The sequence below is a fragment of the Amblyomma americanum genome, chromosome 2 (genome assembly GCF_052857255.1).
Source record: "Amblyomma americanum isolate KBUSLIRL-KWMA chromosome 2, ASM5285725v1, whole genome shotgun sequence".
NCBI classification, from domain to species: domain Eukaryota; kingdom Metazoa; phylum Arthropoda; class Arachnida; order Ixodida; family Ixodidae; genus Amblyomma; species Amblyomma americanum.
In genome coordinates, this window is record NC_135498.1 from 45,348,922 (window position 1) to 45,376,836 (window position 27,915).

General features: G+C 47.1%; 2 protein-coding genes, 1 long non-coding RNA gene and 1 other non-coding gene across 5 annotated transcripts in view; 1 reads left to right on the forward strand and 3 right to left on the reverse strand.

Moving 5' to 3' along the window:
• LOC144121150 (uncharacterized) overlaps positions 1 to 15,849 on the forward strand; it is a 27,887-nt gene extending 12,038 nt beyond the window's left edge. For both annotated transcript variants that reach the window (XR_013312553.1, XR_013312554.1), the window contains 2 exons: positions 11,178 to 11,366; positions 11,910 to 15,849. This is a non-coding gene — a long non-coding RNA (uncharacterized LOC144121150). The remainder of the gene's footprint in view (positions 1 to 11,177; positions 11,367 to 11,909) is intronic.
• On the reverse strand, positions 5,689 to 5,761 carry TRNAK-CUU (transfer RNA lysine (anticodon CUU)). Its single transcript has one exon. It is a non-coding gene; the product is annotated as a tRNA-Lys (tRNA).
• On the reverse strand, positions 14,168 to 17,601 carry LOC144119669 (uncharacterized). Its single transcript, XM_077652236.1, has 3 exons — positions 17,566 to 17,601; positions 17,229 to 17,475; positions 14,168 to 15,769 (listed from the first exon to the last, which is right to left on the reverse strand). Exons 1-3 carry the CDS (start codon positions 17,599 to 17,601, stop codon positions 15,069 to 15,071), a joined length of 984 nt encoding a protein of 327 aa, XP_077508362.1. The 3' UTR covers positions 14,168 to 15,068.
• Positions 17,602 to 21,618: 4,017 nt separating this feature from the next.
• The window catches only part of LOC144121152 (uncharacterized), a 37,305-nt gene continuing 31,008 nt past the window's right edge, over positions 21,619 to 27,915 (reverse strand). Inside the window, exons 19-20 of the mRNA XM_077654146.1 lie at positions 27,314 to 27,397; positions 21,619 to 24,775 (exon numbers count right to left, since the gene is read on the reverse strand). Of these exons, the coding sequence (XP_077510272.1) occupies positions 24,638 to 24,775; positions 27,314 to 27,397 (222 nt within the window). The 3' untranslated portion in view covers positions 21,619 to 24,637. The remainder of the gene's footprint in view (positions 24,776 to 27,313; positions 27,398 to 27,915) is intronic.

Below are 27,915 nucleotides of genomic sequence, written 5' to 3' on the forward strand. Positions count from 1 at the left end.
GCTTGCGTCCGGACTTGTAAACGACCGTGACGTCAAACTCCTGGAGATGCAGACTCCATCAAGCGAGTCGGCCAGAGGGGTCCTTCAAATTGGCGAGCCAGCACAGCGTGTGGTGACCGCTGACCACCTTGAACAGTCGTCCATACAGGTAGCGGCGGAATTTTGACATAGCCCAGATGATGGCAAGGCACTCCTTCTCAGTTGTCGAATAGTTAACCTCGGCCTTGGAAAGGGAACGGCTAGCGTATGCGATGACTTTCTCCAGCCCGTCGCTCTTTTGAACGAGAATGGCACCTAGGCCCACGCTGCTTGCGTCGGTATGAACTTCAGTATCGGCGTCTTCATCAAAATGCGCGAGGATCGGTGGGGACTGTAAACGACGCTGAAGTTCCTTGAAGGCTTCTGCTTGCGGCGCTTCCCATTTAAACGGCACGTCTGCTTTCGTCAGTTGGGTCAGGGGCTCGTCGATGCGCGAAAAGTTTTTCACAAATCGTCATTAATATGCGCACAGCCCGAGAAATCTGCACACTGCTTTCTTATCGGCCGGCAGTGGAAAGTGTTCAATAGCAGTTGTTTTCTGCGGGTCCAGGCTTACTCCCTCCTTGCTGACGATGTGACCTAGAAACAGCAGCTCTTCGTAGGCAAAGTGGCACTTCTCTGCTTTCAAGGTTAGGACAGATGACTTGATGGCGTCGCACTGTTCGAAGTCTTTTGAGGTGCTCTTCAAAGTTCGAGGCGAAGGCAACGACGTTATCTAAATATACCAGACAAATATTCCACTTCAGGCCTGCCAGCACTGTATCCATTACTCACTGAAACGTCGCTGGTGCGGAACAGAGATGAAATGGCATCATCTTGAACTCAAACAGCCTATCCGGAGTGTTGAATGCTGTCTTCTCGCGATCTCTTTTGTCGACCTCAATTTGCCAGTAGCCGCTCTTGAGGTTCATCGACGAGAAATATTTGGCGTTGCAGAGGTGGTCCAGTGTGTCGTCGATGCGGGGGAGGGGGTAGACGTCCTTCTTTGTTATGTTCAAGCGGCGGTAATCATTGCAGAATCGAAGTGCGCCCTCTTTCTTTCTCACTAGAACAACCGGTGCCGCCCATGGGCTGTTTGAAGGCTGGATGACGTCATCGCGAAGCATTTCTTCGACTTGGTCCTGGATGGCTTGTCGTTCTCGCGATGACACACGGTAGTGGCTTTGACGGAGAGGTCAGACGTGTTGGTCTGTTATAATGCGATGCTCGGCTATTGGCGTCTGTCGGACCTTCGGCGGTGTCGAAAAACACTCACTGTAGCTTCGAAGCAGATTGTGGATCTGGTCTTGTCTGTTCCGGGGCAGGGCTGGGTTGATGTCGAAAGTGGGCGAGTTCTCTTGGTCGGGCGAATCTTCTGCAGAGGTGTCGGAGAGGGCAAAGGAGTCTCGTACGTCGGGTATTTCATCGAAGAAAGCAAGCGTCGTTCCTCTGTTAATGTGCCGGTATTCTTCGCTGAAGTTAGTCAGCAGTACTTCGGCCTGGCCATTGCGGAAATGTGTGATGCCTCTTGCGATGCTGATTCCTCGGTCTAGAAGCAACTGCATGTTCCCCTCGATGATGGCTTCAGCGTTAACGGCTTTCGTGGCGCCTACGGTCACGATAACGCTTGAACGGGGTGGGACGCTCACTTCTTCCTCCAGGACACTCAGGGCAACGTGATTTTCTCGAGTTTTCATCGAAGCGATGGCTTTGTCCGTCGAAAGCATGATCTGCTTGGATCGGAGGTCGATGATCGCCTGATGCTCATTAAGGAAATCCATACCCAAGATCACTTCGTGGGAGCTTTGCGGTAGCACAGCAAAGGTCGCAGGATAGGTATGTCCTTTGACAGTCACTCTCGCTGTGCATCGTCCTGATGGCATAATGAGGTGGCCCCCCGCGGTGCGAATTTGTGGGCCGTCCCAAGCCGTTGTGACTTTTCTCAGATGCGCAGTGAATGTTCCATTCATCACCGAGTAATCGGCTCCTGTGTCGACTAGAGCTGTAACTTTCCAGCCATCGATAGTCACTGCTAAATCGGAGGTCCTGACTCTTGCATTGCATGTCGCTGTCGGCGTCGGGTTACGGCTTCGTCGCGGGTGGGGCATGTGGTCGAAGCTTTTCTGGGTGGCGGCGTCGTTTTGAAGGCAGTTTGCGTCGTGGTCGGGGTTGTCATTTTGTGCGGCGTCGGTGCAGCGAGTAGGTTCTTCATGCGGCGTCGCGGGTGCAGCGTCTTCGTGAGGCGTGGTTGGTGGAGGATCTTCGGCGTTTCGCTCGTGAGCAACTTCACCTCCAGAGGTTGCTGTCTTTAGTTTCCCCTACGGGGGCTGGGAGACCTTCCTCGTACCGCGGCTGCGTAGCTGCGGCGCGGTGACGCAAAGCGCGAGATTGACGTCGATGGTGAGCGTAAAAAGCGGTTCGGTGTGTGCTCCTCTCGATGCAGGTACTTGTCGATTTCCTGCGGACGTTGGCTAAAGCGTGGTCGCGGGGCGTTAACGGCAAATTCTCGAAGACCGATACGTCGGTACGGGCAGTGACGAAGAATATGGCGGGCCTCACCGCAGTAGAAGCACAACGGCCGGTTGTCGGAAGTTCTCCAGGCGTCGCATTTCCTGGGGCTTGAGCGTCGAACGTGGGCTGGGCAGGCGGGGGCAGGGAGGTGACGTTCGGGAACAAGTTGTTCGTGTCGGACAGGATGCAGGGGTTGTCGTTGGGGCTGAGGAGTCATTACTGCAGCGGCGTAGGTCACGGCCTGGGGCTCTGGGGCCGTCGGGGTGCCAAGTGCCTGTTGCACTTCTTCCCATACCACATCCATCAGAGTCGCTGCTTGTGGCTGTGGGGAGGATGGCCGTAATCGGCGTAGCTCCTCTCGGATGATTTCGCGGATAACTTCCCGCAGGCTGTCGCTGGTGATGGCCGTTATGTCCGAATGGATTGCACAGGCAGAGGAAGGGCGATTGTACTGCCGAGCTCGGACGTCGAGGGTCTTCTCAATCGTGCAGGCTTCTTGCATGAATTCCTCGACTGTTTTTGGCGGCTGGTGGACGAGGCTGCCAAAGAGTTGTTCTTTTACGCCGTGCTTTAAAAACAACTTTCTTTTTCTCGGTCATCTCGGGGTCGGCGCGGCGAAATAGGCGCTTCATCTCCTCGAAGTAACCGCGGACGGGCTCATTCGGAAGCTGGATCCTGGACTCGAGGAGTCGATCGGCTTTTTATTTCCTCACAACACTGGTGAATACCTTCAATAGTTCTTTCTTGAATAGCTTCCATGTCGCAAGGGACGACTCGTAGTTTTCGCACCACGTGCGTGTGGAGCCATCCAATGAGAAAAACGTGTCCTATTTTTGCCGCATCATCCCACTTGTTGAATGACGCCACGCGCTCAGATTGGTCCAACCATTCTTCAGGGTCTTCGCCTAGTCCATTGAAAGTTGGCGGCACCCACGGCTGCTGCAGTATGATTGGTGTCGACATCTTCGGCGAGGTTGCGGTGCTCGTAGCAGCGCCTTTTCGCTGTCTGGCGAGGTCCGGCAAGGTCCCGAACTCAGGCTCCTCTCCCTGGAGTTGTCGGCTGGCTCGCTGAGCTGCTGGCTCGTCCTCGGGTGCGAAGCGCTTAGGGCTGGCTTCACAACTTGAAGGGGGCGTCCAGAACATGGAAGGCTACCCCGTACCTCCACCAGATGTCACGCAGTGGTGACGGCAGTCGAAGTAGCGATGAAGACGGACAAAAGGGTCTTCTAAAAAAAAACTGTTTATTGGGCTGACTTGCACCCAAAATGGACTCAATCACTCGGGGGCGGCGAAGCGACAAGCGTGCTCGGCGGTCGTCGAACAGAATGCCCGCCGCCGTCGGCCGTGCTCAATTTAAAGCTGATAGCGAACTTTCATCGAGATAAAGCGTGCAAAGTTACTAGAACATTCCAGAACAACGTAGAATCAGCTCTGCCTTGCTGCGATCAATCGAGATAAATCTAGTCGCGTCTTGCGTCGCAAACAAAGCGATAAACTTGTGTGGCAGCAGATTTGAAGAATGAACAAACACTGCAAATGTTTGCGTCAATATAGTTACCAAAAAACCATCCATAAAGCGTCAGCACTAATATTAAAAGAAATGAAAAATTCAGAGTAAACACTTTGTGAATAAGGTCAGCTTCTTAATGCAGTGTGCAGTGAAATGCTATCCGCACTAAATCAGCAGCACTCCAATGCATTATCGCAGTCACCATTATCTAAAAAATGCAGTACAGCTATAACCACCACACAGTCTGCGAGGTGCATAAAGGTGTCTCGTGGCACGACAACGTATATCCTATTACTGTTCACTGCCTACGAATCAGTATGTATCAGTACACAGTAGGCAGACATCTGTTTTGCAGAACCTGTCGGCAGCTTCCTTCATCGCCATTCATGCAATATGCCAAATGAAGTGAATGGCACATTGGCACACATGAAGCCCCCAAAATGAAAAAAATCATTATTAAGGCACTTTTTCTCTTACTGCTGGTGACCTACACTTTTCTGGAAACGCAGTGCCTTAAGGACCCATCTCGTTGGGCTAGTCAAGTTTCTGTTCAAAGTGTTGTCAATATTAAAGAAACAAGAATGCGTGGGCGCCAATGGGTGCGCACCTTCCAATTTCTCCAGTTTCCAGTTTCAGTCCTTCGTGGCAATGAGTGGGCCTTTGAGGTTACATAGACCTGCACAAACACGAACAATGCTATCCATCAACTTCGTGTGGTGTATAGGAAGTGAGCCCTTCAAAATTGTACAGCACTTGATGCAGTTGATGACCCGCTCGACATGATTTCTTAGCCGAGATATGCGCCTGGCTGCTGCAGCTTCTGCTTCTGGGAACTGTTCCCTTCCTTTTGAAAATGGAGGTGCATTCAACTTCACACCCTTCTTCATTGGAGGCGTCAGTGTGGATCCCATGTCGGCCATCACTTCTTGATTTTTGAAGAAGAGCTTGATAATCCCACACTTTTCAACAATCTACTTGTCTGATGCCCGTCCACCAAAGCACCGAGACACAAAATTGATGAAGCCACTAGGAGCCATTGCCACGAGAAACTTGTGGGGACCTGCCCTGCAGCCCCCTGAGTTTGCTTTCCCGTGAGGCACCGTGCAGCGGCAGTCTCACCTCGAGGCTGAGCGCATTCCCTTGTCAGTTACATTAACTGGCAAGAGAGGGCGCCAGCATCGCTGCGCGTGAGACTGCCAAAGCCCGCGCGCGGGAGAGGGGGCATGGGGGTTTCGGCTGGGATCGTCGGCGCGGGCGGACGTGTCGCTCGCGGCTCCGCTCTTCGCCGGCGGGGCGAGGAAGCGACGGGGAGACAGGCTCCCGTACTCGTCCCGTCCGGCCTTCGGAGTATATATCCCTTGCCCTAGCACGGGCGAACATTCGCTCGGACCCTTGCTGGTGAGTCGGACGATCTTGATTCATTAGCGTACCTTGTTGCTAGCTGGCGTTATTGTTTCTGTAGCAATAAATGCCTGTTTGTGTCAGCCAATGTGCCGTTCCTTTGTTCCCCCAGGGCAAGGCCCGCCGTGGTCAGCGAGCGCTCGGTAGAGTACGCGATCACGGGGTGGGGTCCGGGCGGCTTTGAACCGTGTCAGCTGCGTTTGAGTGGGGTGAACGTATTTATCTCCCCAGTTCAACCCCACATCTGGTGCCCAACGTGGGTTCCGAACCCACGACCCTGAGATTAAGAGTCTCATGCTCTACCGACTGAGCTAGCCGGGCTCATTTCGACTGCGGGTTCCACCGCTTCTAGTCGTTTCTTGCCCACAATCGACAGGACTTTGGCGGCACAGGCTACCTTTTCCTTGCGGTGCACCCCTGAAAAGCCGAGCGCTGTGGCGGGGGGACCGCTTGTTCCCATTGGTTTGACCGGCTGTGTGGACCGGCAGCCGCGGGGATCGAACCCCCGACCTTCCGAAGCCGAGGCGATGGCCTGGGGCCACGGGTGCCGCTACGAGCTCGCTGGTATTGCAGCTCGGCGCCGGGCGCTGCGACACCGTCCGATACGGTGGGCGTCGACCGCTCAGAAGCTGCTTTGTGCAGTGAGCGGGGTAGGACCACCCCACAAAGCTGACGTCTCCTCGCGGCTGCGCGCACATAACCCGTTTCGGGTCTTTGTGGCGGTCACGGTCGTCATCAGTGGTAGTTAGGCCTGAGGCTTTTCGGAGCTGCCTGCACCACGTTAAAAGAGACACGACCACCGGACAGTGTCTTTGAGAGGGGGCGCACTTTGCTGCCCGCACTTTTTTTTTTTGTAACCTCGCAAGAACTGAGCAGTCTCGTTCAACTCAAGAAAGGGCTTTGTTCACTCGAACTTTGCGTTTGCACAGCCGCCGACACGTTTTGCTAGAGAGTTAGGCATTGTGCCAAGAGGCCCTTGCGGATGCCGTTTCCCCTCCCGTGACCTGCGTAAAGGCACGCCGAGAGCGTTTCGGCAATTTTGCAGATCCGGTGGAGCCACCAAGGCTTGCTGTCCGGTGCACATCGTCTTGTTGCCACCTGCTGCGACGGAGCGGCCTGTATCCTGTTCGCCGCATCCATCCGAGGCAGCTGTGGCGAGACCAGTCGGCAGTCACCTCCGGCTGCTGCTGCCCTGGCGACTACTGCAGGATCCTGGCCTGCAGTTTTCCCACTGGCCTTCGATTCGCGGGCCTGCGAACACGGTAGTCCGCGGGCCATGCGAGTCGTCCCAGCGGAGACCTTCACGCCGCCTTCGGAATACCGCGGAAGTCTGCGTGGACGCTGTCGGCGTGACCTCCGCTGCAAGACATGCCTCAAGGACATGAAGACCAGGAGACTCGTGCATAGCATGTACTTTCAGGCGCGTGGGTCTATTTAAGGTTGGGGGGATGTGGGGACCTGCCCTGCAGCCCCCTGAGTTTGCTTTCCCGCGAGGCACCGTGCAGCGGCAGTCTCACCTCGAGGCTGAGCGCATTCCCTTGTCAGTTACATTAACTGGCAAGAGAGGGCGCCAGCATCGCTGCGCGGGAGACTGCCAAAGCCCGCGCGCGGGAGAGGGGGCACGGGGGTTTCGGCTGGGATCATCGGCGGGGGCGGACGTGTCGCTCACGGCTCCGCTCTTCACCGGCGGGGCGAGGAAGCGACGGGGAGACAGGCTCCCGTACTCGTCCCGTCCGGCCTTCGGAGTATATATCCCTTGCCCTAGCGCGGGCGAACATTCGCTCGGAACCTTGCTGGTGAGTCGGACGATCTTTATTCATTAGCGTACCTTGTTGCTAGCTGGCGTTATTGTTTCTGTAGCAATAAATGCCTGTTTGTGTCAGCCAATGTATCGTTCCTTTGTTCCCCGAGGGCAAGGCCCGCCGTGGTCGGCGAGCGCTCGGTAGCGTACGCGATCACGGGGTGGAGTCTGGGCGGCTTTGAACCGTGTCAGCCGCGTTTGAGTGGGGAGAACGTATTTATCTCCCCAGTTCAACCCCACAAACTTCACAGTGTTGCCACTGTTATAGTGGCTATCTGTTTGTCCTCTTGTGTAGAGCTTCTTTGGTCGCTGCAATGCAACCTCCGTGCAGTCCAGGATGCTTGTTGTATTGCGATATGTGCTGTCTCTGAATTGTTGTGGCAACGTTGCTAGAATTGTCTCCATGTGTAGCCATGCCACAACCTTTGTCATTAGGTCGTCCAAAATGGCGAGCGCTGTCCGAAACACATGCCCAGCTTGGGACACTGAAATGTTGAACCTTGCGGCCAGGTCAAAGTACAAGAGCCCCAGCCTCAGGCGCATGAATGTCAGGAGTACCTGGTCGCTGATGCTCATGGTGCGGGTAGCACAAGTTTGCCGACTCACTGCAGTCGCAAGTTTTCGGAAGATATCACAGCTAAGGCCAGTATAAAAACTGCATGCAGATTCTGATATATATTCAGACAATGGCTTCTGAATCGTTTGCACTGCTGAAGTTGCTGTTTTAATGAACTGTGCGGCATAAAGCCCCAACTCGATGGACACATCCTAGGCGTACGGTGGAGCGCCTGCGCCCCCAGCGCCGCGCCGCGCCGGGCGTCGAAAAAAGGCATCCACCTCTATGCTCCCTGTGCTGGCTCGTTTCCCCTCTCGAGCCAGCGACCAAAGGAATTTCAAGCCTGGAGAAAGGGGATTTGGCGGGCGCTGAAGGACAACATAAACCGCGAAGAAAAGTTCCAGGAACCTGAAAGAGCTTTAAGCCATGAAGAAAAGAGTCTCTGAGAGCGCCGCGGTTTTCCTATAGTTGTAAACCAGACCCCACTTCCTAAGCACGCGCGCGCATAGGAAGCGATGTCTGACATGTACAGATATCTGACATCTACAGATATCTGACATGTACAGATATCTGCACCCTGCTCGCGCCTGCGCGCACGTCGCGCTTTGCGCATGCGCAGACAGGATCCAGGGTACGCCCCTGCGCGTAGGCGCTCCGCCGGTACGCATAGGATGTGTCCATCGAGTTGGGGCTTAAGAGTGGTCCTCCTCTATAGTGCTACATAAATCCTCACACTGAATGCCAATGGTGCAGACCTCTGGTTCAGTCTGGCAGCTCTTTTCGCAAGATTTTTCGCCCACATCTGAAGCTTTTGCCTGAAGAAAAAGTGATTGACGGGTGGCATCAAGTGGCTCCTCTGTTATTTCAACCTCATTTGCAAAGTCTGGAGCCAAGCCACCTGCTGCTGCGAACGTTTCATTAGTTGCAGAGTCTGGAGTTGAGCCATCTATTACAGGGAATGTTTGATGCATAACCAGGAGAAAAAAAAACGGTCTTAAATGCGAGGTGCATCAGTTGCAAGCAACATCCAAATGAGGGCATGAGTAAATCTATGCGTCACATTGCAGACAGCATGCTGGTACTTCAGACTGGTTAGCCACGCAAGCAGGGACTGAGGTGTTCTCTTTTCAGCGTATGCAAGGACTCGTACTGTTGCGGCCATAACATGGAGCACACTTTAGTGATCAAACTCGATATTACCTGGCAGAAATCTGGAGGTATTTGCAAATGCTGCTGGTGCGCTAGCATATAACCCCAAGGAATCTGCATTTTCTCTACAGCAAACACAACAGAATTTCAAGCACAAGCATGCTTAATATTATTTTGGCCACACTTTTACATCAAAAAGGGGATTAAAGACCCATGTGAGATCCCGGCAAGGCAAGCTGATATGAGCAACTACACCCATAGCAGTCTTGCTGCTACAGTTCTTTCAGGAACCGCATTGGAATGGTGACAGTAGGCAATTCTTATTACAGTGAGCATGTACCTGCCTGCTGACGATACATTTGAAAGTAAGCAAATAATGGAGCTAGAAACTATGGGGCAACAACAAAGCAGGCATGCATGAGCTCGGCGATTCCAATGCACTGGTGTGATATGTGCAGTCCTCCATGCTATCCATAATGCAGATAATATGGGTGCGCTCCCACATGGCACGGCTATATTGAAAACCTTAAGCACATTCCACAAACCTTGCACTTCAACTCTTGGAAACCTGTTCAATCCCATCAGCAAAGCAATTATAACAGCTTTTATTGCCACCTTTAATCCAGCATGGCAATGAATTGCTCTGAGAGAAATGGTTAATGCATTGCTTGGGGCACTAGACTGATGTATGAGAAATAAAGATCCCCTCTCCCACATGCACTGCAGACTGCCAGATTTCCAGAGGTTGGCTCACATAGTTAATAAATGCAATGTCGGTAATGATGCTACAGTCAAGCTTATTTATAATGAATGTGACGGTCACGTGGATTGTGTTGTATCCGAAGTTCATATTAAATGGACTTGCCTTATTGCAGCCAAAGGCTACAAATTCACACGAAAATGCCATTTTATTTGTAAAAACAATTGCTGTGCATGCATATTTCTTCACAAGCCTCGTCAAGATGCTTTTCCAGCTCTCAAGTGCAGTCATGTGTTTTTGGCTGATGCCATTGCTACGGCCGAGCCGCTTTAGAGATGCGATAATACCATTATCGATTGAAATGTTCATGGTAACTGCTGGTAGTACAGCAACCTCGTCTTCGATGCTCAATAAAGTTGTAAGGATGCCGCGACAAGCCTACAGCAGCAAACGTGCGTGCAGAACGCACTGCATGCTGTCTGCACACTGCCTGCATGCTGCAGGAACGTAGAAGGTGGAGATCCGATTGGGCAAGCGACACACACCACGTGACCGGGTGGGTTAGCAATGTGTATTTTGTGACTGACATTAAAACTTCTTAAATTGCTGTCATTGTGTGATCACCGGCTGTTGCAGTAGTTTCGATTCACAGCCCCTGTCTCACGCTTAACATGCGGCTGCTTTTACTTTATAGACGCCTTGCCCAGCTGACACAAACGCCCACCTCGATTGACCCGCTGACTCGCAGGGTGCACTTGACTGCCATTTAACCGGACTTTCAATGCCGCCTTTTTTTTTTTTCTGTTCGAGGGGCTGACACTTAAAATAATCACAGGAGCTGGAAGGTGCTTGAGCTCTTTGCGCTGGCGGGAAGTGCACATTTTTCATCATTGAGGGCGAGGTTATGTGCTTTCTTGTTCATTATAACTAAGTTGTGCGGCCCTTCATTGTTTGTTTTATCGGAGATGTAGTGCCATAGCCCTAATACATAATTTGACGGAAGCTCCCTCCTAGTTCGTAATAAGCGAGCGTTCATTATACCAGCGACTGTTATAAGCGGGCTCGACTGTACTTGAATGTAAATTAAAACGCCATCACCTTTCCTTAGACACAGTAGTTACTCCAGTTTCACAATTGTGGGTTTTGTGTTGGCAGATTTCAGTTGAGAAGGGGCCAGCACTTACCTAAGATACAACATGCTTTGAAGGAGTTTCAACACAGAAGACAGGACAAAGTGGTAGAGCCATAGCAAACAGCACTGCCAATATAATATACTTTAAAAGAGTTAGATGTTGGGCTAGTTGGATTTGTGACAAATTATACATATTTTTAGCGCAACCAGGACAGGGACACAAAGAAAAGAGACAAACACGAGCGGTCGTGTTTGTCTCTGTTCTTTGCGTCTATGTCCTGGTTGCACTAAAAATATGCATAATTTGGCAGTATAAGTAAGTCTGAGGTGAGAGGTTACACAGGTGAACTGTCATATCGGTAACTACCTAAAATATGTTTTCTTTCCGGGGTTTGCAAGTATCCAGTCAGAAGGCCATCGATCTCGAAAAGAACACGAGGCAGCAGTCTGGCAGCGAGATGTGGAAGAGAGCCTGCGTCCATCGATTGACTGCTTCATCATTTGGAGTTGTGGTCAAGTGCCCTACGTGGACAGAGAAAGGCCTGCAGAACCTGACTGCAAAAACCTTTCCCGTGTCAGGGCTGTTCAGTAAGTGAGGTCTTATTTTACTAAGTACGGACAATGAATTTCAAACAACACATGGTGTCATGGGTAGTGCTGTGAAGCCTCCTATGTGCACGTCGAATAGCTCAACAGGTGACCACAAGCGGTAAATTTAATCACTATTTGAAAGACCAAAGGTCAAAATTTTTCCCTTCAGAAAATGAATGAATACCAACAAGTGCGGAGCATATGACATGGCATGCAGAACGTTGCCTGGAGAGCTTACCATAATTTCAGCAAAATATGTGGACGTCTGAAAAAAATAAAACGTTGCCTTTATAGACCTTTTCAAAAAGAGGCCAAATGGTGTCACCACATTTGCTTCTTTGCTGTGGATATGCACCAAGTCAGGTTCAGAACAGCATGTGTTCTTTCCTTTATCTTCATTTTTTGATTAGCCGACTGCCCTACAATACAATGCGAACGGTTATTTATTTGCTGTAGACCAGGCAAGCACACCCAACTCTGCTCTAGGTGAAAGTTCCTCTTGAGATGAAAGTGCCTGCCTTTTTTATGCTGTTATTGCAGGTACGGCATTACGAATGAGCAGCCGGCTGTGCAGCGGTACGTGGCTGTGATGAAAGCCAGGGGCCACGATGTCGAGGCCTTTCGGAGCGAATTAGTCGTGGATCCTTCATGTTCATGGCTGGGAGCTTCACCGCACAAGCTTCTCTTCGACCCGTGCGAAATTCCTTCACATGGCCTTCTTGAGGTGAAGTGCCCATACAGTTTGAAGGGAAAAACTCCCGACGATATGGGGGATGGGCACTGCCTCAAGAAGGACAGCATGGGTGTGTTTAGGCTGGACCGTGGCCATGAGTATTACTATCAGGTCCTTGGCCAGATGGCTTTATCTGGTTTATCCTGGACCGATTTTGTTGTTTTTTTTTTTATCAGTTCCTGATCATTGACTACGTCAAGTTTTCTGCTGAAGATTGGGCTGTTGCAAGACAGAAACTCGACAATTTTTTTTTGTGCTGTTGCCATATATGGCCTCGAAACGCCCTTAAAGATGCACTAAAGAGAAATCTTAACTTGTCTTTTTACCGCAGGAACTCATATGGATAACATAGCTGAAGTAGCTGGAGAGTGCCATAGAAATTTGTTCAGTAGCCAATGTAATCTACACGTTCCGGGCATTCTTAGAAATTTCGAATTATCCTGTGCGGCTGATTGCCCTAATTAAATCGGATGAAACGTCCCGGCTCCCGCCTTTTTTGAACTGAACGCGGTAGGTAGGCGGAGTCAAGCAACTCGTGGAGTGCCTTTAAGCCAGTCCAGCGGCGGCTTCACTTTCATTTAGTTTTTTAGGTTTCTGTGAATAAACAGTTTCAGTCACAGGCAATATAACCACTAATTAGGCCCACAGAAATAAAAATACATGTGGGCTCTTTGAATTCCGTATCACTCCACCAATGGCAGAGCGGCAAGCCACCACTGGACTGGTTGACGCGTTGGTTGACTCCTCCTACCTACCGCGTTGAGTTAAAAAAAAGGCGAGAGCTGGGACGTTTATTCCGATTTAATCAGGGCAATCGGCCGCCCAGGACAATAATTTGAAGCTTCTAAGAATGCCTGGAACGTGTAGATTTCCCGCGGTACAAAGACGAGTTCAGATTCCTATTTAGTACACCTTTAAGAATGCATAGTGCCTGTAAACCAACGATTCTGCTCTCAATATTGTTAAAAAGACAACGAAAAGCGGGCAGTGGCACGGGACTGAGCGATGGCACTAGGCCCACAGCCATTAAAATTGTATTTCGCCTGCCATCATGTCGTACTGTTCTTTGGCTTGCCACCCCGTATCAGTATCATTAAAGGAATGTAGACTCCAAATCTGTGTGTTTTACCCCTCTGTCATGTGTGAGTTAAGTATAGCTCTTGTGAGACATGAAAACTTCAGCATAATTTCTTTGTCATCTTCAATGTAGCACTAAAGGCAGCCTGCCTGAACAGCCAGAAATAGTTGGCGAGTACCGCATGGTCTGTATTTACTAGTGTGGTAGGAACCATGAAAAAAACCTAGCAACTAAAGTTTGGTGTCTGTACTCCTTTGGGGCATGTCTGTTTTTGTTATGTAAAGGAGATGACAAGCATGTCACAATACTTAATGAACATTGGAAAATACATGCAAATATTTAATAAACTCTGGAATATACACGGGAATCACTACAAATAGTCAATGGTATCCCGTGCGTGCACAAATACTTGTTCTGTCGGTTCGATGGATATCCAGCAACCAGTCTGGAGTGTCCAAGTCTGCTGACATTCATGCCTCTCTTTATAGCAGTTGTGACTTCCACCTTCATATGCCTGTCTATACAACCGTATCCTTCCATTTGTTCTTGCTTATTGTTGTGCTGTTATGTGGTAAAGCTGCTAGTGTGCCAAAGTGGGTTTTTCATACCAGAATTTTTAATGTGCTTCTCTGGTAACCAAGCAACAAGGCATGAAGGAGACCACTCAGACCTTGTTGCTTTACCTGAGAGGATAACAAAGTTGAGCACCGACATTTATATTGCTCAGTTCTTGCATCAAATCGTAATGTGTATTGGGTGCATGGTGCATTTACTGATAACTCAGATTTTCTGGCATGCACATTGTATTCTGTATGTTTCATCCTGTAGCCTTTGTCTTCTCTTTCATGTCTGTGTAAATAAAGAATGTCATGGTTCTGTGGAAACGGGTAATGGGCTGTACAGCTACCCTATTCACAAAGTCCATTGTCAGTTTTCAAGCATCACTTATTTGCTGTCACATACTACATAACATCAAGGCTCAGAAACGGGAGAGCAAAGCTTGCCTTTTATTATGACAGCAGCAGATTTGTCAAACATTCACTCATCAGATAGTTGCACCAGCGGAGACTGGAAGTTAGTTATTATAGCACATACAATCCACATTTCATTTATGATGGGGCCCAGAGAAAGCGGTACCAGCCTATCGAAGATATGAAAACTTCTGATGCGCTGTATGCGTCGCTCAACATGTATTCGCAGGGATGCTATTTCTTCCGTTTCTTTTATCTTCTCTTTACTGAACTGACCTCTTCTGAGGAAAGGCGGGTTGTTCAAAGCCATGTTGATTGTCTCGAGCATTTATTCAATCTTGAAACCTTTGTCTGCCATGACAACATCACCATCATTGAAAGGAAGGGCCAAGAAACCACTCTTGCTCACACATTCTTTGTCAGAAATAGATCCTGGAAACAAATTGGAGACAAAGGTCACTGTACCATCAGGCGAGATGCCAATCAGTCCTTTGAAGATGTTCGCTGATTTGTACGATGAGAATGTTGCCGACTACAGTGCAAGTGAGCTGGCTGCCTGACATTTAATTTCTGTTGCATCCAGTATGACTTGAGTTGCAGAATACTTTCCTTGGAAGGAAAGTGGCATTTCCTTTTGAACATGTTCCTTTGACATCCACAGAGGTATCTGTGTTAATTTAGTGAAAGCAAAACTTGCCCAGGTAATACAGATTCTTGATACTGTGGCAGTTGACACACAGAACCTGTCAGCAAAGTCCTTTTCAAAAAGTCCAAGACGCATTCTTACAAAAAGAAAAAACTCGTTTTTCACTGTCGGGCTTCTTGGCCTTCCTGCCTGCGATGGGTGTGCTTGTGATGAAGATTTGAGTCTGATGTTTTCTCCCTGTTCCCCTGGATTACAGAAAACTAAAATTGTTTTAAACATTCCATATGATGGCAGACCGGTATAAAATCTCATCACTGTGCTTGAATCGGTCAATAGAAAACTCTCTTCCAACTTTCTTTTCAAGCTTCTCTGCTGTTGCTTTGGTGAGTTCCAGTTCTCTGCTGGTACGAAACAGCAGTTCTTTTACTGATTTTATTTCTTCTTCCTTTTCTTTTGCTTCTTGTTTAGCTCTTTGAAGTTCGACATGAGCCTGTCGGAGTTGTTCTTCGGTAACTTTCAGCTCATTCTTCACTGTTGTGAGTGATTGCCTCAGATCTTGTGCTTCTTTTTGTCCCCTGCAATCCCGTGTACATTGAGGCGGCTGTAATTTCAAGGAGCTGAAGTCCATTTCAGCATCCAGACATGCTGTTGGTACATGAGGCGTTCCAGAAAGTTCATCACAAATGTCGTCGGTTTGCATTCCACTGGCTGTTGTCACTTCTCCATTCACAGCAACATTATGCACGCAACGCTTTTTCGATGGCTTCCTTTGCACTTTACTTTGCTTGTGTGCGAAACTAAATATGCTTGGCACTGCATCATTTTTGAGGCGCCTTGTGCCGGTAGCATAGTTGTGCTTTGAGCACACCTTTGTGTGCTTGCTTATGCGGAACTCCTTGCCCTCATCTCTCCTTATTGCGGCAATCCATTTTTTTTCAAACCAGGATTTCTGGGGAACCCTAGAAAAGAGACCTGTAAAAGTACAGCCCACTTAGTAATTGGTCAAGGTGCAGATGTAAAAGCATCAATAAACATGCACTTTGAAAATGGTATCAGATGTCTTATGTATTCATCAAGGTGAAGCAATGAAAAATGTACATTTTCTTCACCTCTTCAGTACATACAGTTGAAGACAGAATAATGTGGACCATGCTTGTGCAATCAAGCTCGTCTAAGCACCATCTAGCAATACTAATGTAGTGTCTCTTACTTCTGCAAGTGTCACGTGCACTTGCACATAAAGAAAACCTTCGTATGGTCATTAATAAATGCGAGGCAGGATTTGAAGCCACAGAGTGTGGCCCATAATATTTTGTCTGCGAATGTGCTTCAGTCTGGCAGAGAGCTCCGGGGATGCATATGCACAGAAAAAGTTTATCCGTCGCGCGGCAACAGAGTTAAGTGTCTAAGCACACCCGCGTACTGTTAGTTACTACTAAGCTAGTGGGACGACTTTGAACACACAAGGCTGCTAAAGGCTGAGCTCTATGCACATGAAATTTCGTGCGAAGGCCCTAGCGATGAACGGCGCTGTCGCGCTATTTTGCCCGTGTCACGCTAGGTTCTGAAACAAAAAATGTTGCCCGTAGCCCAGAAATGCATGCCGCTTATGCTTTGTTTTAGGCTTCCAGTTTGTGCGCTCCTCCCCATGATCTGTCGTCGCCTCAGCAAGCGGACCGGCTTGGGTCAGCGCCGTTGCCGTAGAGAAAATATTCATTTTGCCGTGACTGTGAGGCAGAGCTGCAAAACTTAGCTTAGCTTAGTAAGTCAATGTACTGTCGTTAAAGGAGGGCTAACAACTCTTGGAACGGACTCGACTACGAGCAGGCGCACTGCAGGGCGAAATGAGCGTCGATCCGGGTACGGGCGTTCGATCAGGAGAGGCGGTGCGCCTAGCCGTCGGTGCAAAATCACTCGCAGTTTGCTCACTTCAGATCAAGACGACAGATTATGGGAGTGTTTGCTAAGCCGGAGTGCGCAGGCATTGACCCAACGAAAACACCGCTGCTGCTGCACTCCGCTTATGTCGGCGTCGTTTGCTGCAGGTTCGCAATGGAGAGAATGACGGCACTCCTCGCTGCGCCGCATCGTCGTTCTTTTTTTTGCGCACACAAAATATCACTGAACTCACTATGAATGGTTGAGACGCGGATGCTAGCAAATACAAAAGAAGTGCGCATGAGCAACGTTTTGATTTTTGACGGGCCGACACAGTCGCCAGCATCGGAAACAATGCATCTGCTCGAGTGCACCGAAGGTAGCACCTTTATATTTGTGCTCACTATACAGCGGCAAGGCCACACGGTAGAAGGAAGTTTTCGCTGCTCTTGCAATACTTATACCATTTATTTTAACGTGAAAATGAACAGGTCATGGACGAGAAGGAGCAAGCATGCAGCTGTTTCATGCGCTTCGTGCTCTGGATACAGACCTTGTTTTTGTGCGCGTCTCTTAGAAGGGCACACTGCAGCATGCCGGCATCGCGACTGTAGCTTGGAGCAGAGAGCCAATGTCAAGAAAGATGTCTGGGACGCAGAAACAAGAAAATTGGGCTTCTTGTGGCTGCGCTGGGCGCCGTACCTTTCAATGCGGCCTGAGCGCAGTCCAGCAGGCGTATGCCCAAGTAATGGCGGAGGCACCGCAGTTTGCGCGCCACATACCAGAAGGCGCTCAATTTTCTAAAGGGTCTATTAGCTGTATAAACCAAGCCTATGGCGCACTATGATGTGATCATTTGCCTTTATTTGGAGAATGTATAGCGGGCATACGTCGTACTCAGAGCTTATGCTCCGCCCACCCGCCATGTTCAACGAATGGTAGCTAAAATCTCCTAGTACCCACGAAACACATAATGTTAACTTTTATAAAACGTCTTCAAACAACTCCAAACATCTATCAGCGTCTAACTCTAGATTAAAACGGCCTAAAAAGTATCTCAGCAATGCAGGTTTATCCGGAAAAGTTTTAAAAACATATTGACAAAAGAGGTTTATTCACAAACATTTTAAAACTTTTCTAAACAAATGTTTTCTACGCAGTGTTTAAAAAATTTCTCCGACGAGAAGTTTACTCGGGAATGTTTTAGCAGTTTTTTTAACAGCAATTAGTGACGACTGAACTAGTCATGTACATGACTCAGCACCAATTAACACAGGATAATTGCGTGGCCTTCAGGGTAGCAGGCATGTCTACGCAATGAACATTGCAAATAGCATCCTTCTTGGAAGTCAATATACAATAAGAGTAATAAGAGCAATATAGTGTGTGCGTCGGATGCACGTACGTACCGAAGCGTACGTGTCTTGTGGTGGAGCTAGCAGCATCCAGCTTACATTCGGAAGGTGCTGGATTCGATCCCCAGTGCCGCCGGGTAACCACCGGATTTTAATGAGTACAAGGTTTCGCCCGGCCTGGTGCTCGGCTCTTCTAGGGTGAGATGCTTGGGAAATGGGTCCTTGACCAAACGGTTGCCTTGACGGATCAGAGAAGTTCCGTCCCTAAGCAACCCTAAATCTGCCTCGTGCGGTAGAAGCCCAACTTGTGGCCTTTTAATACAAGTAAGAGCGAGACAATTTCTACGACTATGCTGGTTTCAAGCTCCACGCACACTGCTGGCAGAAACTGATGGAACTATGTCAAAGGCTGATGATGCGGGTTTTCTTGCCTCATTTGCATGTGTACTCATACTGCAAAGGGAAGCTGCATGTCTTTCGCAGTTGGAGCTATACTGTACATATCTGAGCAAACAAAATCTGCAGCTCAAAAAAAAGCACGAGCACTAAACCCAATGAAATCCCACTGGTTGATTTTAGATGGTTCTAAATATATAGCATACTCATCTTGAATCTGTAGGCTTCATATAAGCAGCCACTTCCAAAAAATTAAATTGTCTAAATATGTTTCTAACGAGTTCTTACGAAGAAGTTTTATAGATCTTTTTGGCGGAGCATTAGCAGGCACATAACACCTCTTTTTGCCTCATTGTCTATAGAACATCTGAAAATAGATTTCTTCTAGACATTACCACAGGCATTACCGTATGCTTTTGTAGACGTTTGTCACACGTTGCGTAGCCCTTCTTGTGTTTCATGGGTAGCTTTAAAAAACACCCTGAATGCATTGAAATCCCTTCCCTTACGGTGCGGTTCAGGTGTCCAACGATATATGAGACAGATACTGCGCCATTTCCTTTCCCCCCAAAAACAATTATTATTATTATTAATGTTTTAATTATGCAAATGATTACTAAAACGAGAATAACAGCACTGATAGCTGAATTAATATTGCACAGAAAAAAAATCACGGATCCGACGTTTAGTGTTTTGAACCTTAAGCAATAACGGCACCTGCGGACCTATAGTTCAAGCACTGTATAACCATTTCGTCAAAAAGATATATTCTACCTGACCTTGAAAAAAAAGAATAAAACTTTGGGAAAATTCAGAACGGGCAGTAGTCCTTTTCTTTTTCTAATTTATAACAAACTTGCAGTCAGAAGTTTTAGGTTACTGTTTTACAATAGCAAGGACTGCTCCATGTTATTTTTGTGGGTATGGGGTATGTAAAAGGGGGAGTTAATTTTTGGGCAGATATTAACTCTTCTTCCTCAAAGAGCTCTGGCAACGAGAGTGCGCTATATTTGCTTCCCATAACCGAATGCAAAGACGACGACGCTTAAGGTGTTTGTCAGCGAATGTTGTTGTGAGGGTAACAACACCAACAACCACTAAAGTCCTCAGGGACAGAGTGAAGCGCCCATGAAAAGTTTTGGGATGCCGGCGGCTATCACACTTCTCCCATTGGCTCTCACTGAAGCACGCAGCCACTGATTCCACTGGTGTTGCCCGCCGACAAAGGCAACACCACTGTCCTTTTGGACCAGACAGACTACGGAAGCTGGATGCAGAACCTACTTGAAGATGACACCACCTACTGCCGTCTGGACAGGTACCCAACCGCTAAGGTGCAGCGCGATTTACAGAAAATTCTCACCAACGTCTTCAGTTTCCTCCCTCCGACCCACAAACCACTTCACCTCAAACTCCTGGGCACCAAGGGTTCGGCCCCTGCCCTCTACGGCCTTCCCAAAGTGCGCAAGACTGGTACGCCGATGCGTCTGATCGTGGACTATGGTCGTTCCCCACTCCACAGCTTATCTGGTTACCTTCATCGCATCATCTCGCCTCTGGTGGGTGTGACTCGACACATGTACGGAATTCGACTCACTTCATCGAGAAGGTAAACGACATATCACCAGATGACAACAAGCTGCTAGTCTCGTTTGACGTCAAGTCGCTTTTCACGTGCATCCCTGCCGATCTTGCCATACAAGCCTGCTCTTCTGCCCTCGAGTCTTACAGGTCCTTGCCTGAAAGGACCCCTATTGACGTTCCTGACCTCTGCAGACTCCTACAGTTCTGCCTCAGCAACACGTATTTTGTATTCCAAGGCCTGTTTTTTACCAACAACTTCAAGATACTCCTATGGGTGCCTCTATCTCTGTTACCGTCGCAAACCTCACCGTAGAGTCTGTCGAACGCCGGGCCCTTTCAACATATGCTCACTCGTCAAAAGTTTTCCTCAGATATGTTGACGACTGTTTCTGCATGATTCAAAAAGACAATTTGCCTGCTTTTTCATCACATTTGAACTCTATAGAGGACGCCATTGAGTTCACCACCGACTTCGAGGCGTACGGTGCATTGCCCTTTCTTGACATCTTGGTAAAACGCAATAGTGGCAAACTATCATTCAGCGTTCTTTAGGAAACCTACCCACACGGGACGTTATCTAAATTTTAGATCCGTCCACACAGCCTCACATAAGAGATCGGTTGCTGCCATCTTATTAAAAAGGAGCCACCGCATTTGCAGTTCTCCAGAAGACAGGGCAAACGACTTTGATATGGTGCGACAAGAACTTTCACGCAATGACTACCACACATCTTTCGTGGCATCGTTAAAAAACAGCTGTGTCGACCAGAACGTGAAACTGCTGTGTCTTTTCCCCTGAAACGTGCCGCTGTTCCCTACACAGCTGGAATCAGTGAGGCGTTGGCACGCATTCTGCGCATTCAATGTTGACATTGCCCATGTTCCGAAAGGCGCCTAAAAGATCACCAAAACGACGTTAAAAACAGGAAAGTTGATTCCAGTGGATCACCGAACACTGCATATTGAAACAGCACATTATCGACTGGGGCAAGGCACAAGTTCTTGCGGCAGAAAAGAGGAAATTCCCTCGCCTTCACCTGGAATCTGATTATACAAACGACCTGTCACACCTTGAACTGAAACTGCGGAAATCTGACAATTGCTTACGCACGCTCCCTGCGCCCCCTTTTCAAGCATACATAAGCTCGCGCACCCGCTTCTCGTTTTTTACTGTGAACAAGGCTCCCGTATGGGAGCCGAAACGTCTTTTGTGTGTTCTTTTTTTGTTGTGGTCAGAGTCTTCAATGTCACGTTTTGTAAAACATAAAACTCTGCTAGGACCTAGGTTATGTCGGAATAAAAGGCAACGAGAGAGCAGACTTATGCGCTACTCAAGCCCATCGTGGCAAGCAAATAAAAAAATGAATATACCCATTAAATCTTTGCAGGAATTTAGTACATCATAAAGTAAGAAAAAATGCAGTCTGCTTGGAACAACAATATAACTACACTTGGTAAAGGCAGTTTTAAGGAAATGGCAGTCTTTCACACACCAGAAACATTTCAAGGAAGCAATTCTCTGCCATCTTCATATAGGGCACATACACCTTACATATAAGTTCATACTGACAAAAAAAAAGACATGCCACTATGAAAACAATGCAGAGATGAGCAAACAATAAACATTTTATTTTCGAGCAGGAAACTGGAAACACTGAAGAAAAAACATTTTCCTCTTTTTTACAATGAACACATACCATCCCATCAATCATTGCTCTTGGGGGAAAATGGTCTTGTTGATTTATACTGTATTTTCAGTTTTTTAAAGAAGTAAATGTCATGAAATAAACTTTTTAACCTCGTGCTTGGCGCACGATAGCCTCGGTCACTTATGTGCCGTAACACGCAAACCAACACATTCGCCTGTTTGCTGATGTCTGCCAACAGTGGTATTAGTGCAGAAGCAGTCTACATAACTAAAAAGGCTTATTTCTAAAAATTAGTTCCAGGCTTCCATGAAACACCTGGTATGAAACGTGTATACAACAAGCAGCTTGACCAAAAGACGTTATGTTTTCTAAACATCCTATATAATCATACCGAAATTAAACATAGGAGGCAGTAAACCATTCTGACACCCTGGAGTATTAATGAAGAAAGTGATAGTCACTATGAAGTGACTATACACTGCAGAAGTAGGTCGACAGCAGTGTACACGGAAACACCCGCTAACTATTTTCATGTAGTGATAAGAGCAATGTCAAAGTTTTAAAACAGCTGTAAGTACGTGATCTAAGGGAAGCAATTTTTGCCCACAAAGGCTCCAACATTTGCGGAAACAGTAAATCAGATGCACTTATCGTCATTCCCTTTCCACACTGGGCATGATCAGAGAAAGCAAAATACTGTGGTTGTGGCTTACAGGTGCTCAAAACCGACCCGCTGATAGATCCACCTGGTTGCAACTCAGACTGGGTGAAAATACAAATAATCTTTTCAGTCCGTTGTATTGAGCTTTTCTTTGCAGCTTAGGGATGTTAATTATTCTACATTTTAGTGAACTTTACTCCACTTTGCCGGATTCTACTAAGCCGTTGACTAAAAGCATTGCAACTGGTAAGAGTTGGTCAAACTACTGCCCCAGCCTGGTGGTGGGGTCCCTTGTTTTTTTTTCTTTACATGCACAGTTTGAGAAAGATGCACAGCTTTTCTTTGTAGCCATATCTGCATTCAAGTGGAAGTTAGATTACAGACTTAATCAGCTATACACCACAAATGCTTCTCCACATCATTATGCTTTGCAGTACATATGGATCGATTTTCCAGAATTGCAGACCTGTAATCTTGACACACAAATCGTGTGTACACACAAGGCCCCTAATTTTCTGAATGTACAATTTTCCCCAAATTAAACCTCTCTTCCATCTGCGCGAAAGTCATGAAAGGAAAGGAAACTCGCTTTCAGTCGTTCTCTCAGGTACATGGCGTTGGTGTCCACCTGAAGAAAACCTGCTTTTGCACAATATTTCGTGAATAATAATGCAGAACAACCAGCAATTTATTAAATTATGTGCTTCAAAAGCACTTTGCATACTATTTGAAACCATGCTATGAATACAGGAAAAAAAAAAAAAATCCTGTTTGGGATAACCAGAGCTAACTTATCAAACGGGCCGTGGAGCTGCGAGCAAAAGCCGGCTTCTTGACAGCGTTGGGAAAATGGGGGAGGCCTTAGGTTTACGCTAACGGCAACACTATTTCATGAGAATTTGGGGCAAATGGGAATGGGCACGTCATGAGGTTAGATTAGGTAGCAGGCTGAAGGTCTGCTGTATTCTACTGCCATCCCCGCACTGTCATCCCCAGACACTCTCTGAGGTGGATTCCTGGTGCCACTGGGGTCCCAGGTGATGAGGTGATGCATTGGCTCGTTTGCGAGCTTCAACACTAGGTTCTTGGGATCCCTTGGCTTTATCCAGTAACATGGGACATATGCCACTCTCATTTAAAAGCAGTAAATAATCAGTCTTCACTATGACATTAGAGACTCTCTCTGTGCCCTTTCTGTTCCCCAAAAATTCTCACCACCTCCTAACTATACACATTCTTTGGCGCATCCACTCACACTCCTCACGCCTGCCTGTTCTTTTCTTTGCATATCATCTCTAACAGTCCCCTGTATGACCCAATTGCCCCGTACCCTTTGCTAATCTGGAACATTCCATTTTTCTCTAGCCTTGTTGCCATTCAATGTCCCTATTACCCGTACAACCCCCCCCCCCCCCCCATCCCCCCCTATGCCGGGGGACCTGACTAGCCTCGAAGCAGTTGGCAGACCGGTTGTCTTTGGCGACCCTGGGACAGGATTCAAAATCAAATATTGCACCACATTAAAGTTGTTTCTTTCCCTATTTTACAATTTATTTCTTGGGCAATTACATTTGACTACCATGTTTTTCGCAACCATCGATATAATGGTACATTCAAAAGCAATAAGCTTGCAAGCCTATGCTGGGAATTCTGGTGCTCAAGAACAGTAACACCGAGGGAAAAATTCTCTAGCTGAGCAAACAAGGCCCACACTCTGTTCCTATACTCTTTCACAGTATGCCCTGCTAAATACATGCCAGTCGCAAGGTAAATGCAGTCCTGTAAGTGGCACAGGCCATCGTTTTGTTATGCCTCTTTCAGAAGGGCAAACCAAGAACATCCTCATTGCTGGTGTCACTTTACACATTAAAAACCAAATGTGACAAATACATTATGCAAAGACAAATCGCATAATGGAAGATGATGGAAGCATCAAACTTGCAGCGAATTACACAAAACATAACCAAAAAATCTTAAGGCAACAATATTTAGTAGCTTATTCATTTGCACATAAGCAGAACTGTGCCAGACTACTCACTGGCCTAGTCCTCAAGACACCATTGCTGAAGGAACTTGAGAAAGTAACAGGAGGCTCTTAGATGTGAACTATAAGAAACACAACATATTAGCTAGTGACATTTCCGATATCACCACAATTAGGCATTAATTTGTTCTTCAAAGAAAAGAATAAGTAACAGTCTTGTGCACATTAAATAAAAGAGGATTCACATAGTCAATGCTGACATGTGGGCATTAGGTGAACAAATCACTTGAAAATTAAAAAATAAATTTGGGCTACTGCTGGTCAAAGAACACTCTAGCTTTGGCTGCCTCTTGTCTTGAGGAATCTGCGCTTCTTAGGGGGCGGTGCATCTGCCGGCACCGCGGCCGAACTTGACTCCCCTTTCTTCTCCAGCTGCGTTGATTTTTTTAATGATGCTGGAGCCGCAAATGGCTGCGAGAAATTGTAAAGCCTATGTAAATTTGTAGCACTAGAGGAATTAGCCTAACCAACAACATGAAAATGACACACATACATATATTCAAGACTTACAGCACTCTAAGGCAACAGTTTGCAGAATTCAGAAAGCACCTTCCTCAAAGCCTGAAATTTCAGGCATTCAAAAATTTATATTGAAGTAACTTGACTTGTAATGGAGTAGTTCTGGGAATACATCACAAACGTGTCTCTATAAGTTTAACACAAATGGCACATATGCCACTCCAAGAGAGCGATAGGCTGCACTGACATAGCAGCCACAGACACAGCTCACTCAACACCTGATCAAAAAGCACAGCTATTACACACCTCAATAACCATAGACTGAAATGAGATGATAAAGTGAAAACCCAGGATTATCCCCACCTTTTCAGGTGTGACCTCATACTCCATTTCATCCTTAGCTTTTAAAACTTGCATAAAAGGTTCACAAGTAAGCTATCACAAAAATATGTCACATCATAAATTCTTGAGGTCAATAGGCTTCAGATTAAAATTTTCAATCGACACTTACAAATGTTAAATAGATACTGGAAGGCTGGAATACAGTAGAATCTCGATGATACAATCCCAGTCGATACGAATTTCGGGATGATAAAAAGTGAAATGCCTTGGCCAGAGTCCATTGTGTGCAATGCGTATAAATTCGGATGTTATGAACAATCCCCCACCCCACTGCGGATGATACGAACATGTGAGCTATTACTGCACCCTCAAGTACCAGTTACTTGCTGCCTGTAGATAACTGAGGCCGGGATCATCAGTAATGTGGTGCGCACCGCGAGTAGTGAGAGGCAGCACACTGCCCTAAATCATCGACGTCACGATCGCCAGTTGCACGGTAAGCGCTCACAAGCAGTAAGCGGCGGCACACAACCAGCACAGCGCCGACGCCATGAGTCAGCAGTGGCATGAGTGCAAACCAACCCAGTCAGCCGAAAACAAATCTGCGTAAATTGTGCATACAAATTTTGTTCATTTTGGGTGATATGAATATTTTTCGTGACCTCGTGAAATTTGTATGATTGATATTCTACTGTACAATGCTTCATGTGACCAAAAAGCCGTCATTTTTGTCAGTGGAAATGCACCTTAAATTTATTTTTAGTTATAACCACCCAACACATGCCAACGTGCAAGGTGCATTCAGAAAATATTTAACAGATCATTTGGGCTTGTCTTGCACTTCACTTAGCTGGCTGCATGCGTAGGGGCATCCTGTGCATGCACGCCAGCTCTATTGTTTTCGTCAACTCAGCCAGCAGTGAGATGGCAGTGAATGTGATGGTGTGCTGTATTGATGACAGCAATCAGAATGACAGGACTTGACCAGCACGTTAACCAGTGGTGAAACTGCCACAAAGGTTTCTTGTAGCAGCTTTTGTAGCAGGAGAAATTGCGATTTTCAGCAGAATTTCAGGTTTTGCAGGAAAAAAAAAATGGCATTTAAGTTCTTGAAGCATGCAAAAAAGGAGATTTCTGGCAAAATTACAGCTTTTGAAGTGGGAAAGTTCACATGTTCACTGTGATTACTGCTTTGCAAAAACATGAAAACCCTGAACTCAAATGTGATCTTACAGTGCTGTTATTTCCTCAAGAAAGCCCTGAAATGAACATAAATATAGAAAATGTTTAAGTTTATGGGGTTAAATCTCCCAAGGCAACTCGGGCTATGAGGGATGCCGTAGAGGAGGGCTCCAGAAAATTTTCACCTCCTGCGGTTCTTTAACGTGCACTGACATTGCACAGTACATGAATCTCTGACATTTTGCCTTCTTTAGAATGCGACCGCCAGGCCGGAAATGAAACTCTCTCTGTTGGGTCAGCAGCAACATCATAACCTGTAAGCCACCCTATATCTATAGAAGAGCTTTAGCCAAAAACTACTTTCAGTTAGGATGAAAATAGAGTAAGGTATAAGAAACTAAATACAAAACTTATTACATCCTTTAGGCTCATAACAGCAGATACTATTTCTTGCCAGTTTCCAATGATTTTATAAAGTTGGATACAGGTTAAAGGAGTAGAGGCAGCAAATTATTCCAGTTATTTGTGTCCATTTGTGTCGCATCCAGTTATTTGTGTCACGGATTTGTGTCCCTGTTGGGCAGATGCTGAAGCCTGGCCAATGCAAAATGATAATTTTTTAGTAAAAACCACTAGGTCAAACCAAGTGCAGCTCCTCTTTGCTTTAACAAGCTTCTATGCAAATAAATTTGAAAACTGAGTTCAGCAACAAGAGACTCGGACCCGACATCTAAAAGGCAGTGCAAGCCATTTTGCCTGCCCAATGTAACTGACAATTTGCAACAACCATACAAATGGTACATGCAACTAGTAGCTGTCTAAATGAATTTCAAGCCATACTACTTTGCAAAACAAATGATAACAAGTCTAAGTTCATTAGTTGGCAAAAGACTGTGTAGTGTAATGAGCCCTGATCTGGTTCAATCGGGAACCAGTGTTATGCTTTTGCACTACTGGAAAACCTACCTGGTGGCCTCGGGTCACCACTGCACTCGTCTGGTTACGAATTATCTCCTGCAGCTTCAACACTTCTGTCTTGAGGTACTGATTCTAGATTTCAGAGGGAAAGGACAAAATTACCAAACCAGAGGTTTCATGGCATAGTTGACTTACAGTGGGCTCCTGCTTCAAAGCAAGTTAGGGCTCTCACAAGCACAATATCAGTTTTAGGGACATGCTCAAACAATGTAAGTTTTCCACCTCTGTCCAAGCTTAGAGTTGTCCAATAAATGATTCCTAACTTTGACGAAGTAAAGCAGCTGCTGCAGCCACTCACAGCTATAACTGGAACAGTCAAGGGTTTTGACAGTCATAGAAGAAGGGTGAGGCACTAAAGGACACTAACAGCCTCATGATTTTGCCCTCCACCCACTCGCACACGGAAAAGTGAGAGCAATGGCTATACATCACCCCAACTCCACTCCTCATCCCCATGGATGCACCCCTCTCCAGTTCACACGTCCCTTAATGCTCAGGCCTGCCTGAAAAACATTCCCTTTGACATCACATGACTGTAAAGAGTTTTTGTTAATGTACTAAAATACCAGTGCCAACATCATCGGTAATGC

Excerpts from the sequence above, each read along its gene's own strand:
- LOC144119669 (XM_077652236.1), bottom strand. The coding sequence starts at position 17,601 with ATGGCGGGTGGGCGGAGCATAAGCTCTGAGTACGAC. Across the intron at positions 17,476-17,565 it reads GCATAAGCTCTGAGTACGAC|AAAATTGAGCGCCTTCTGGT; the intron begins GTATGCCCGCTA and ends TAGACCCTTTAG. Across the intron at positions 15,770-17,228 it reads GAGACGCGCACAAAAACAAG|GTCTCTTTTCTAGGGTTCCC; the intron begins GTCTGTATCCAG and ends GTACTTTTACAG.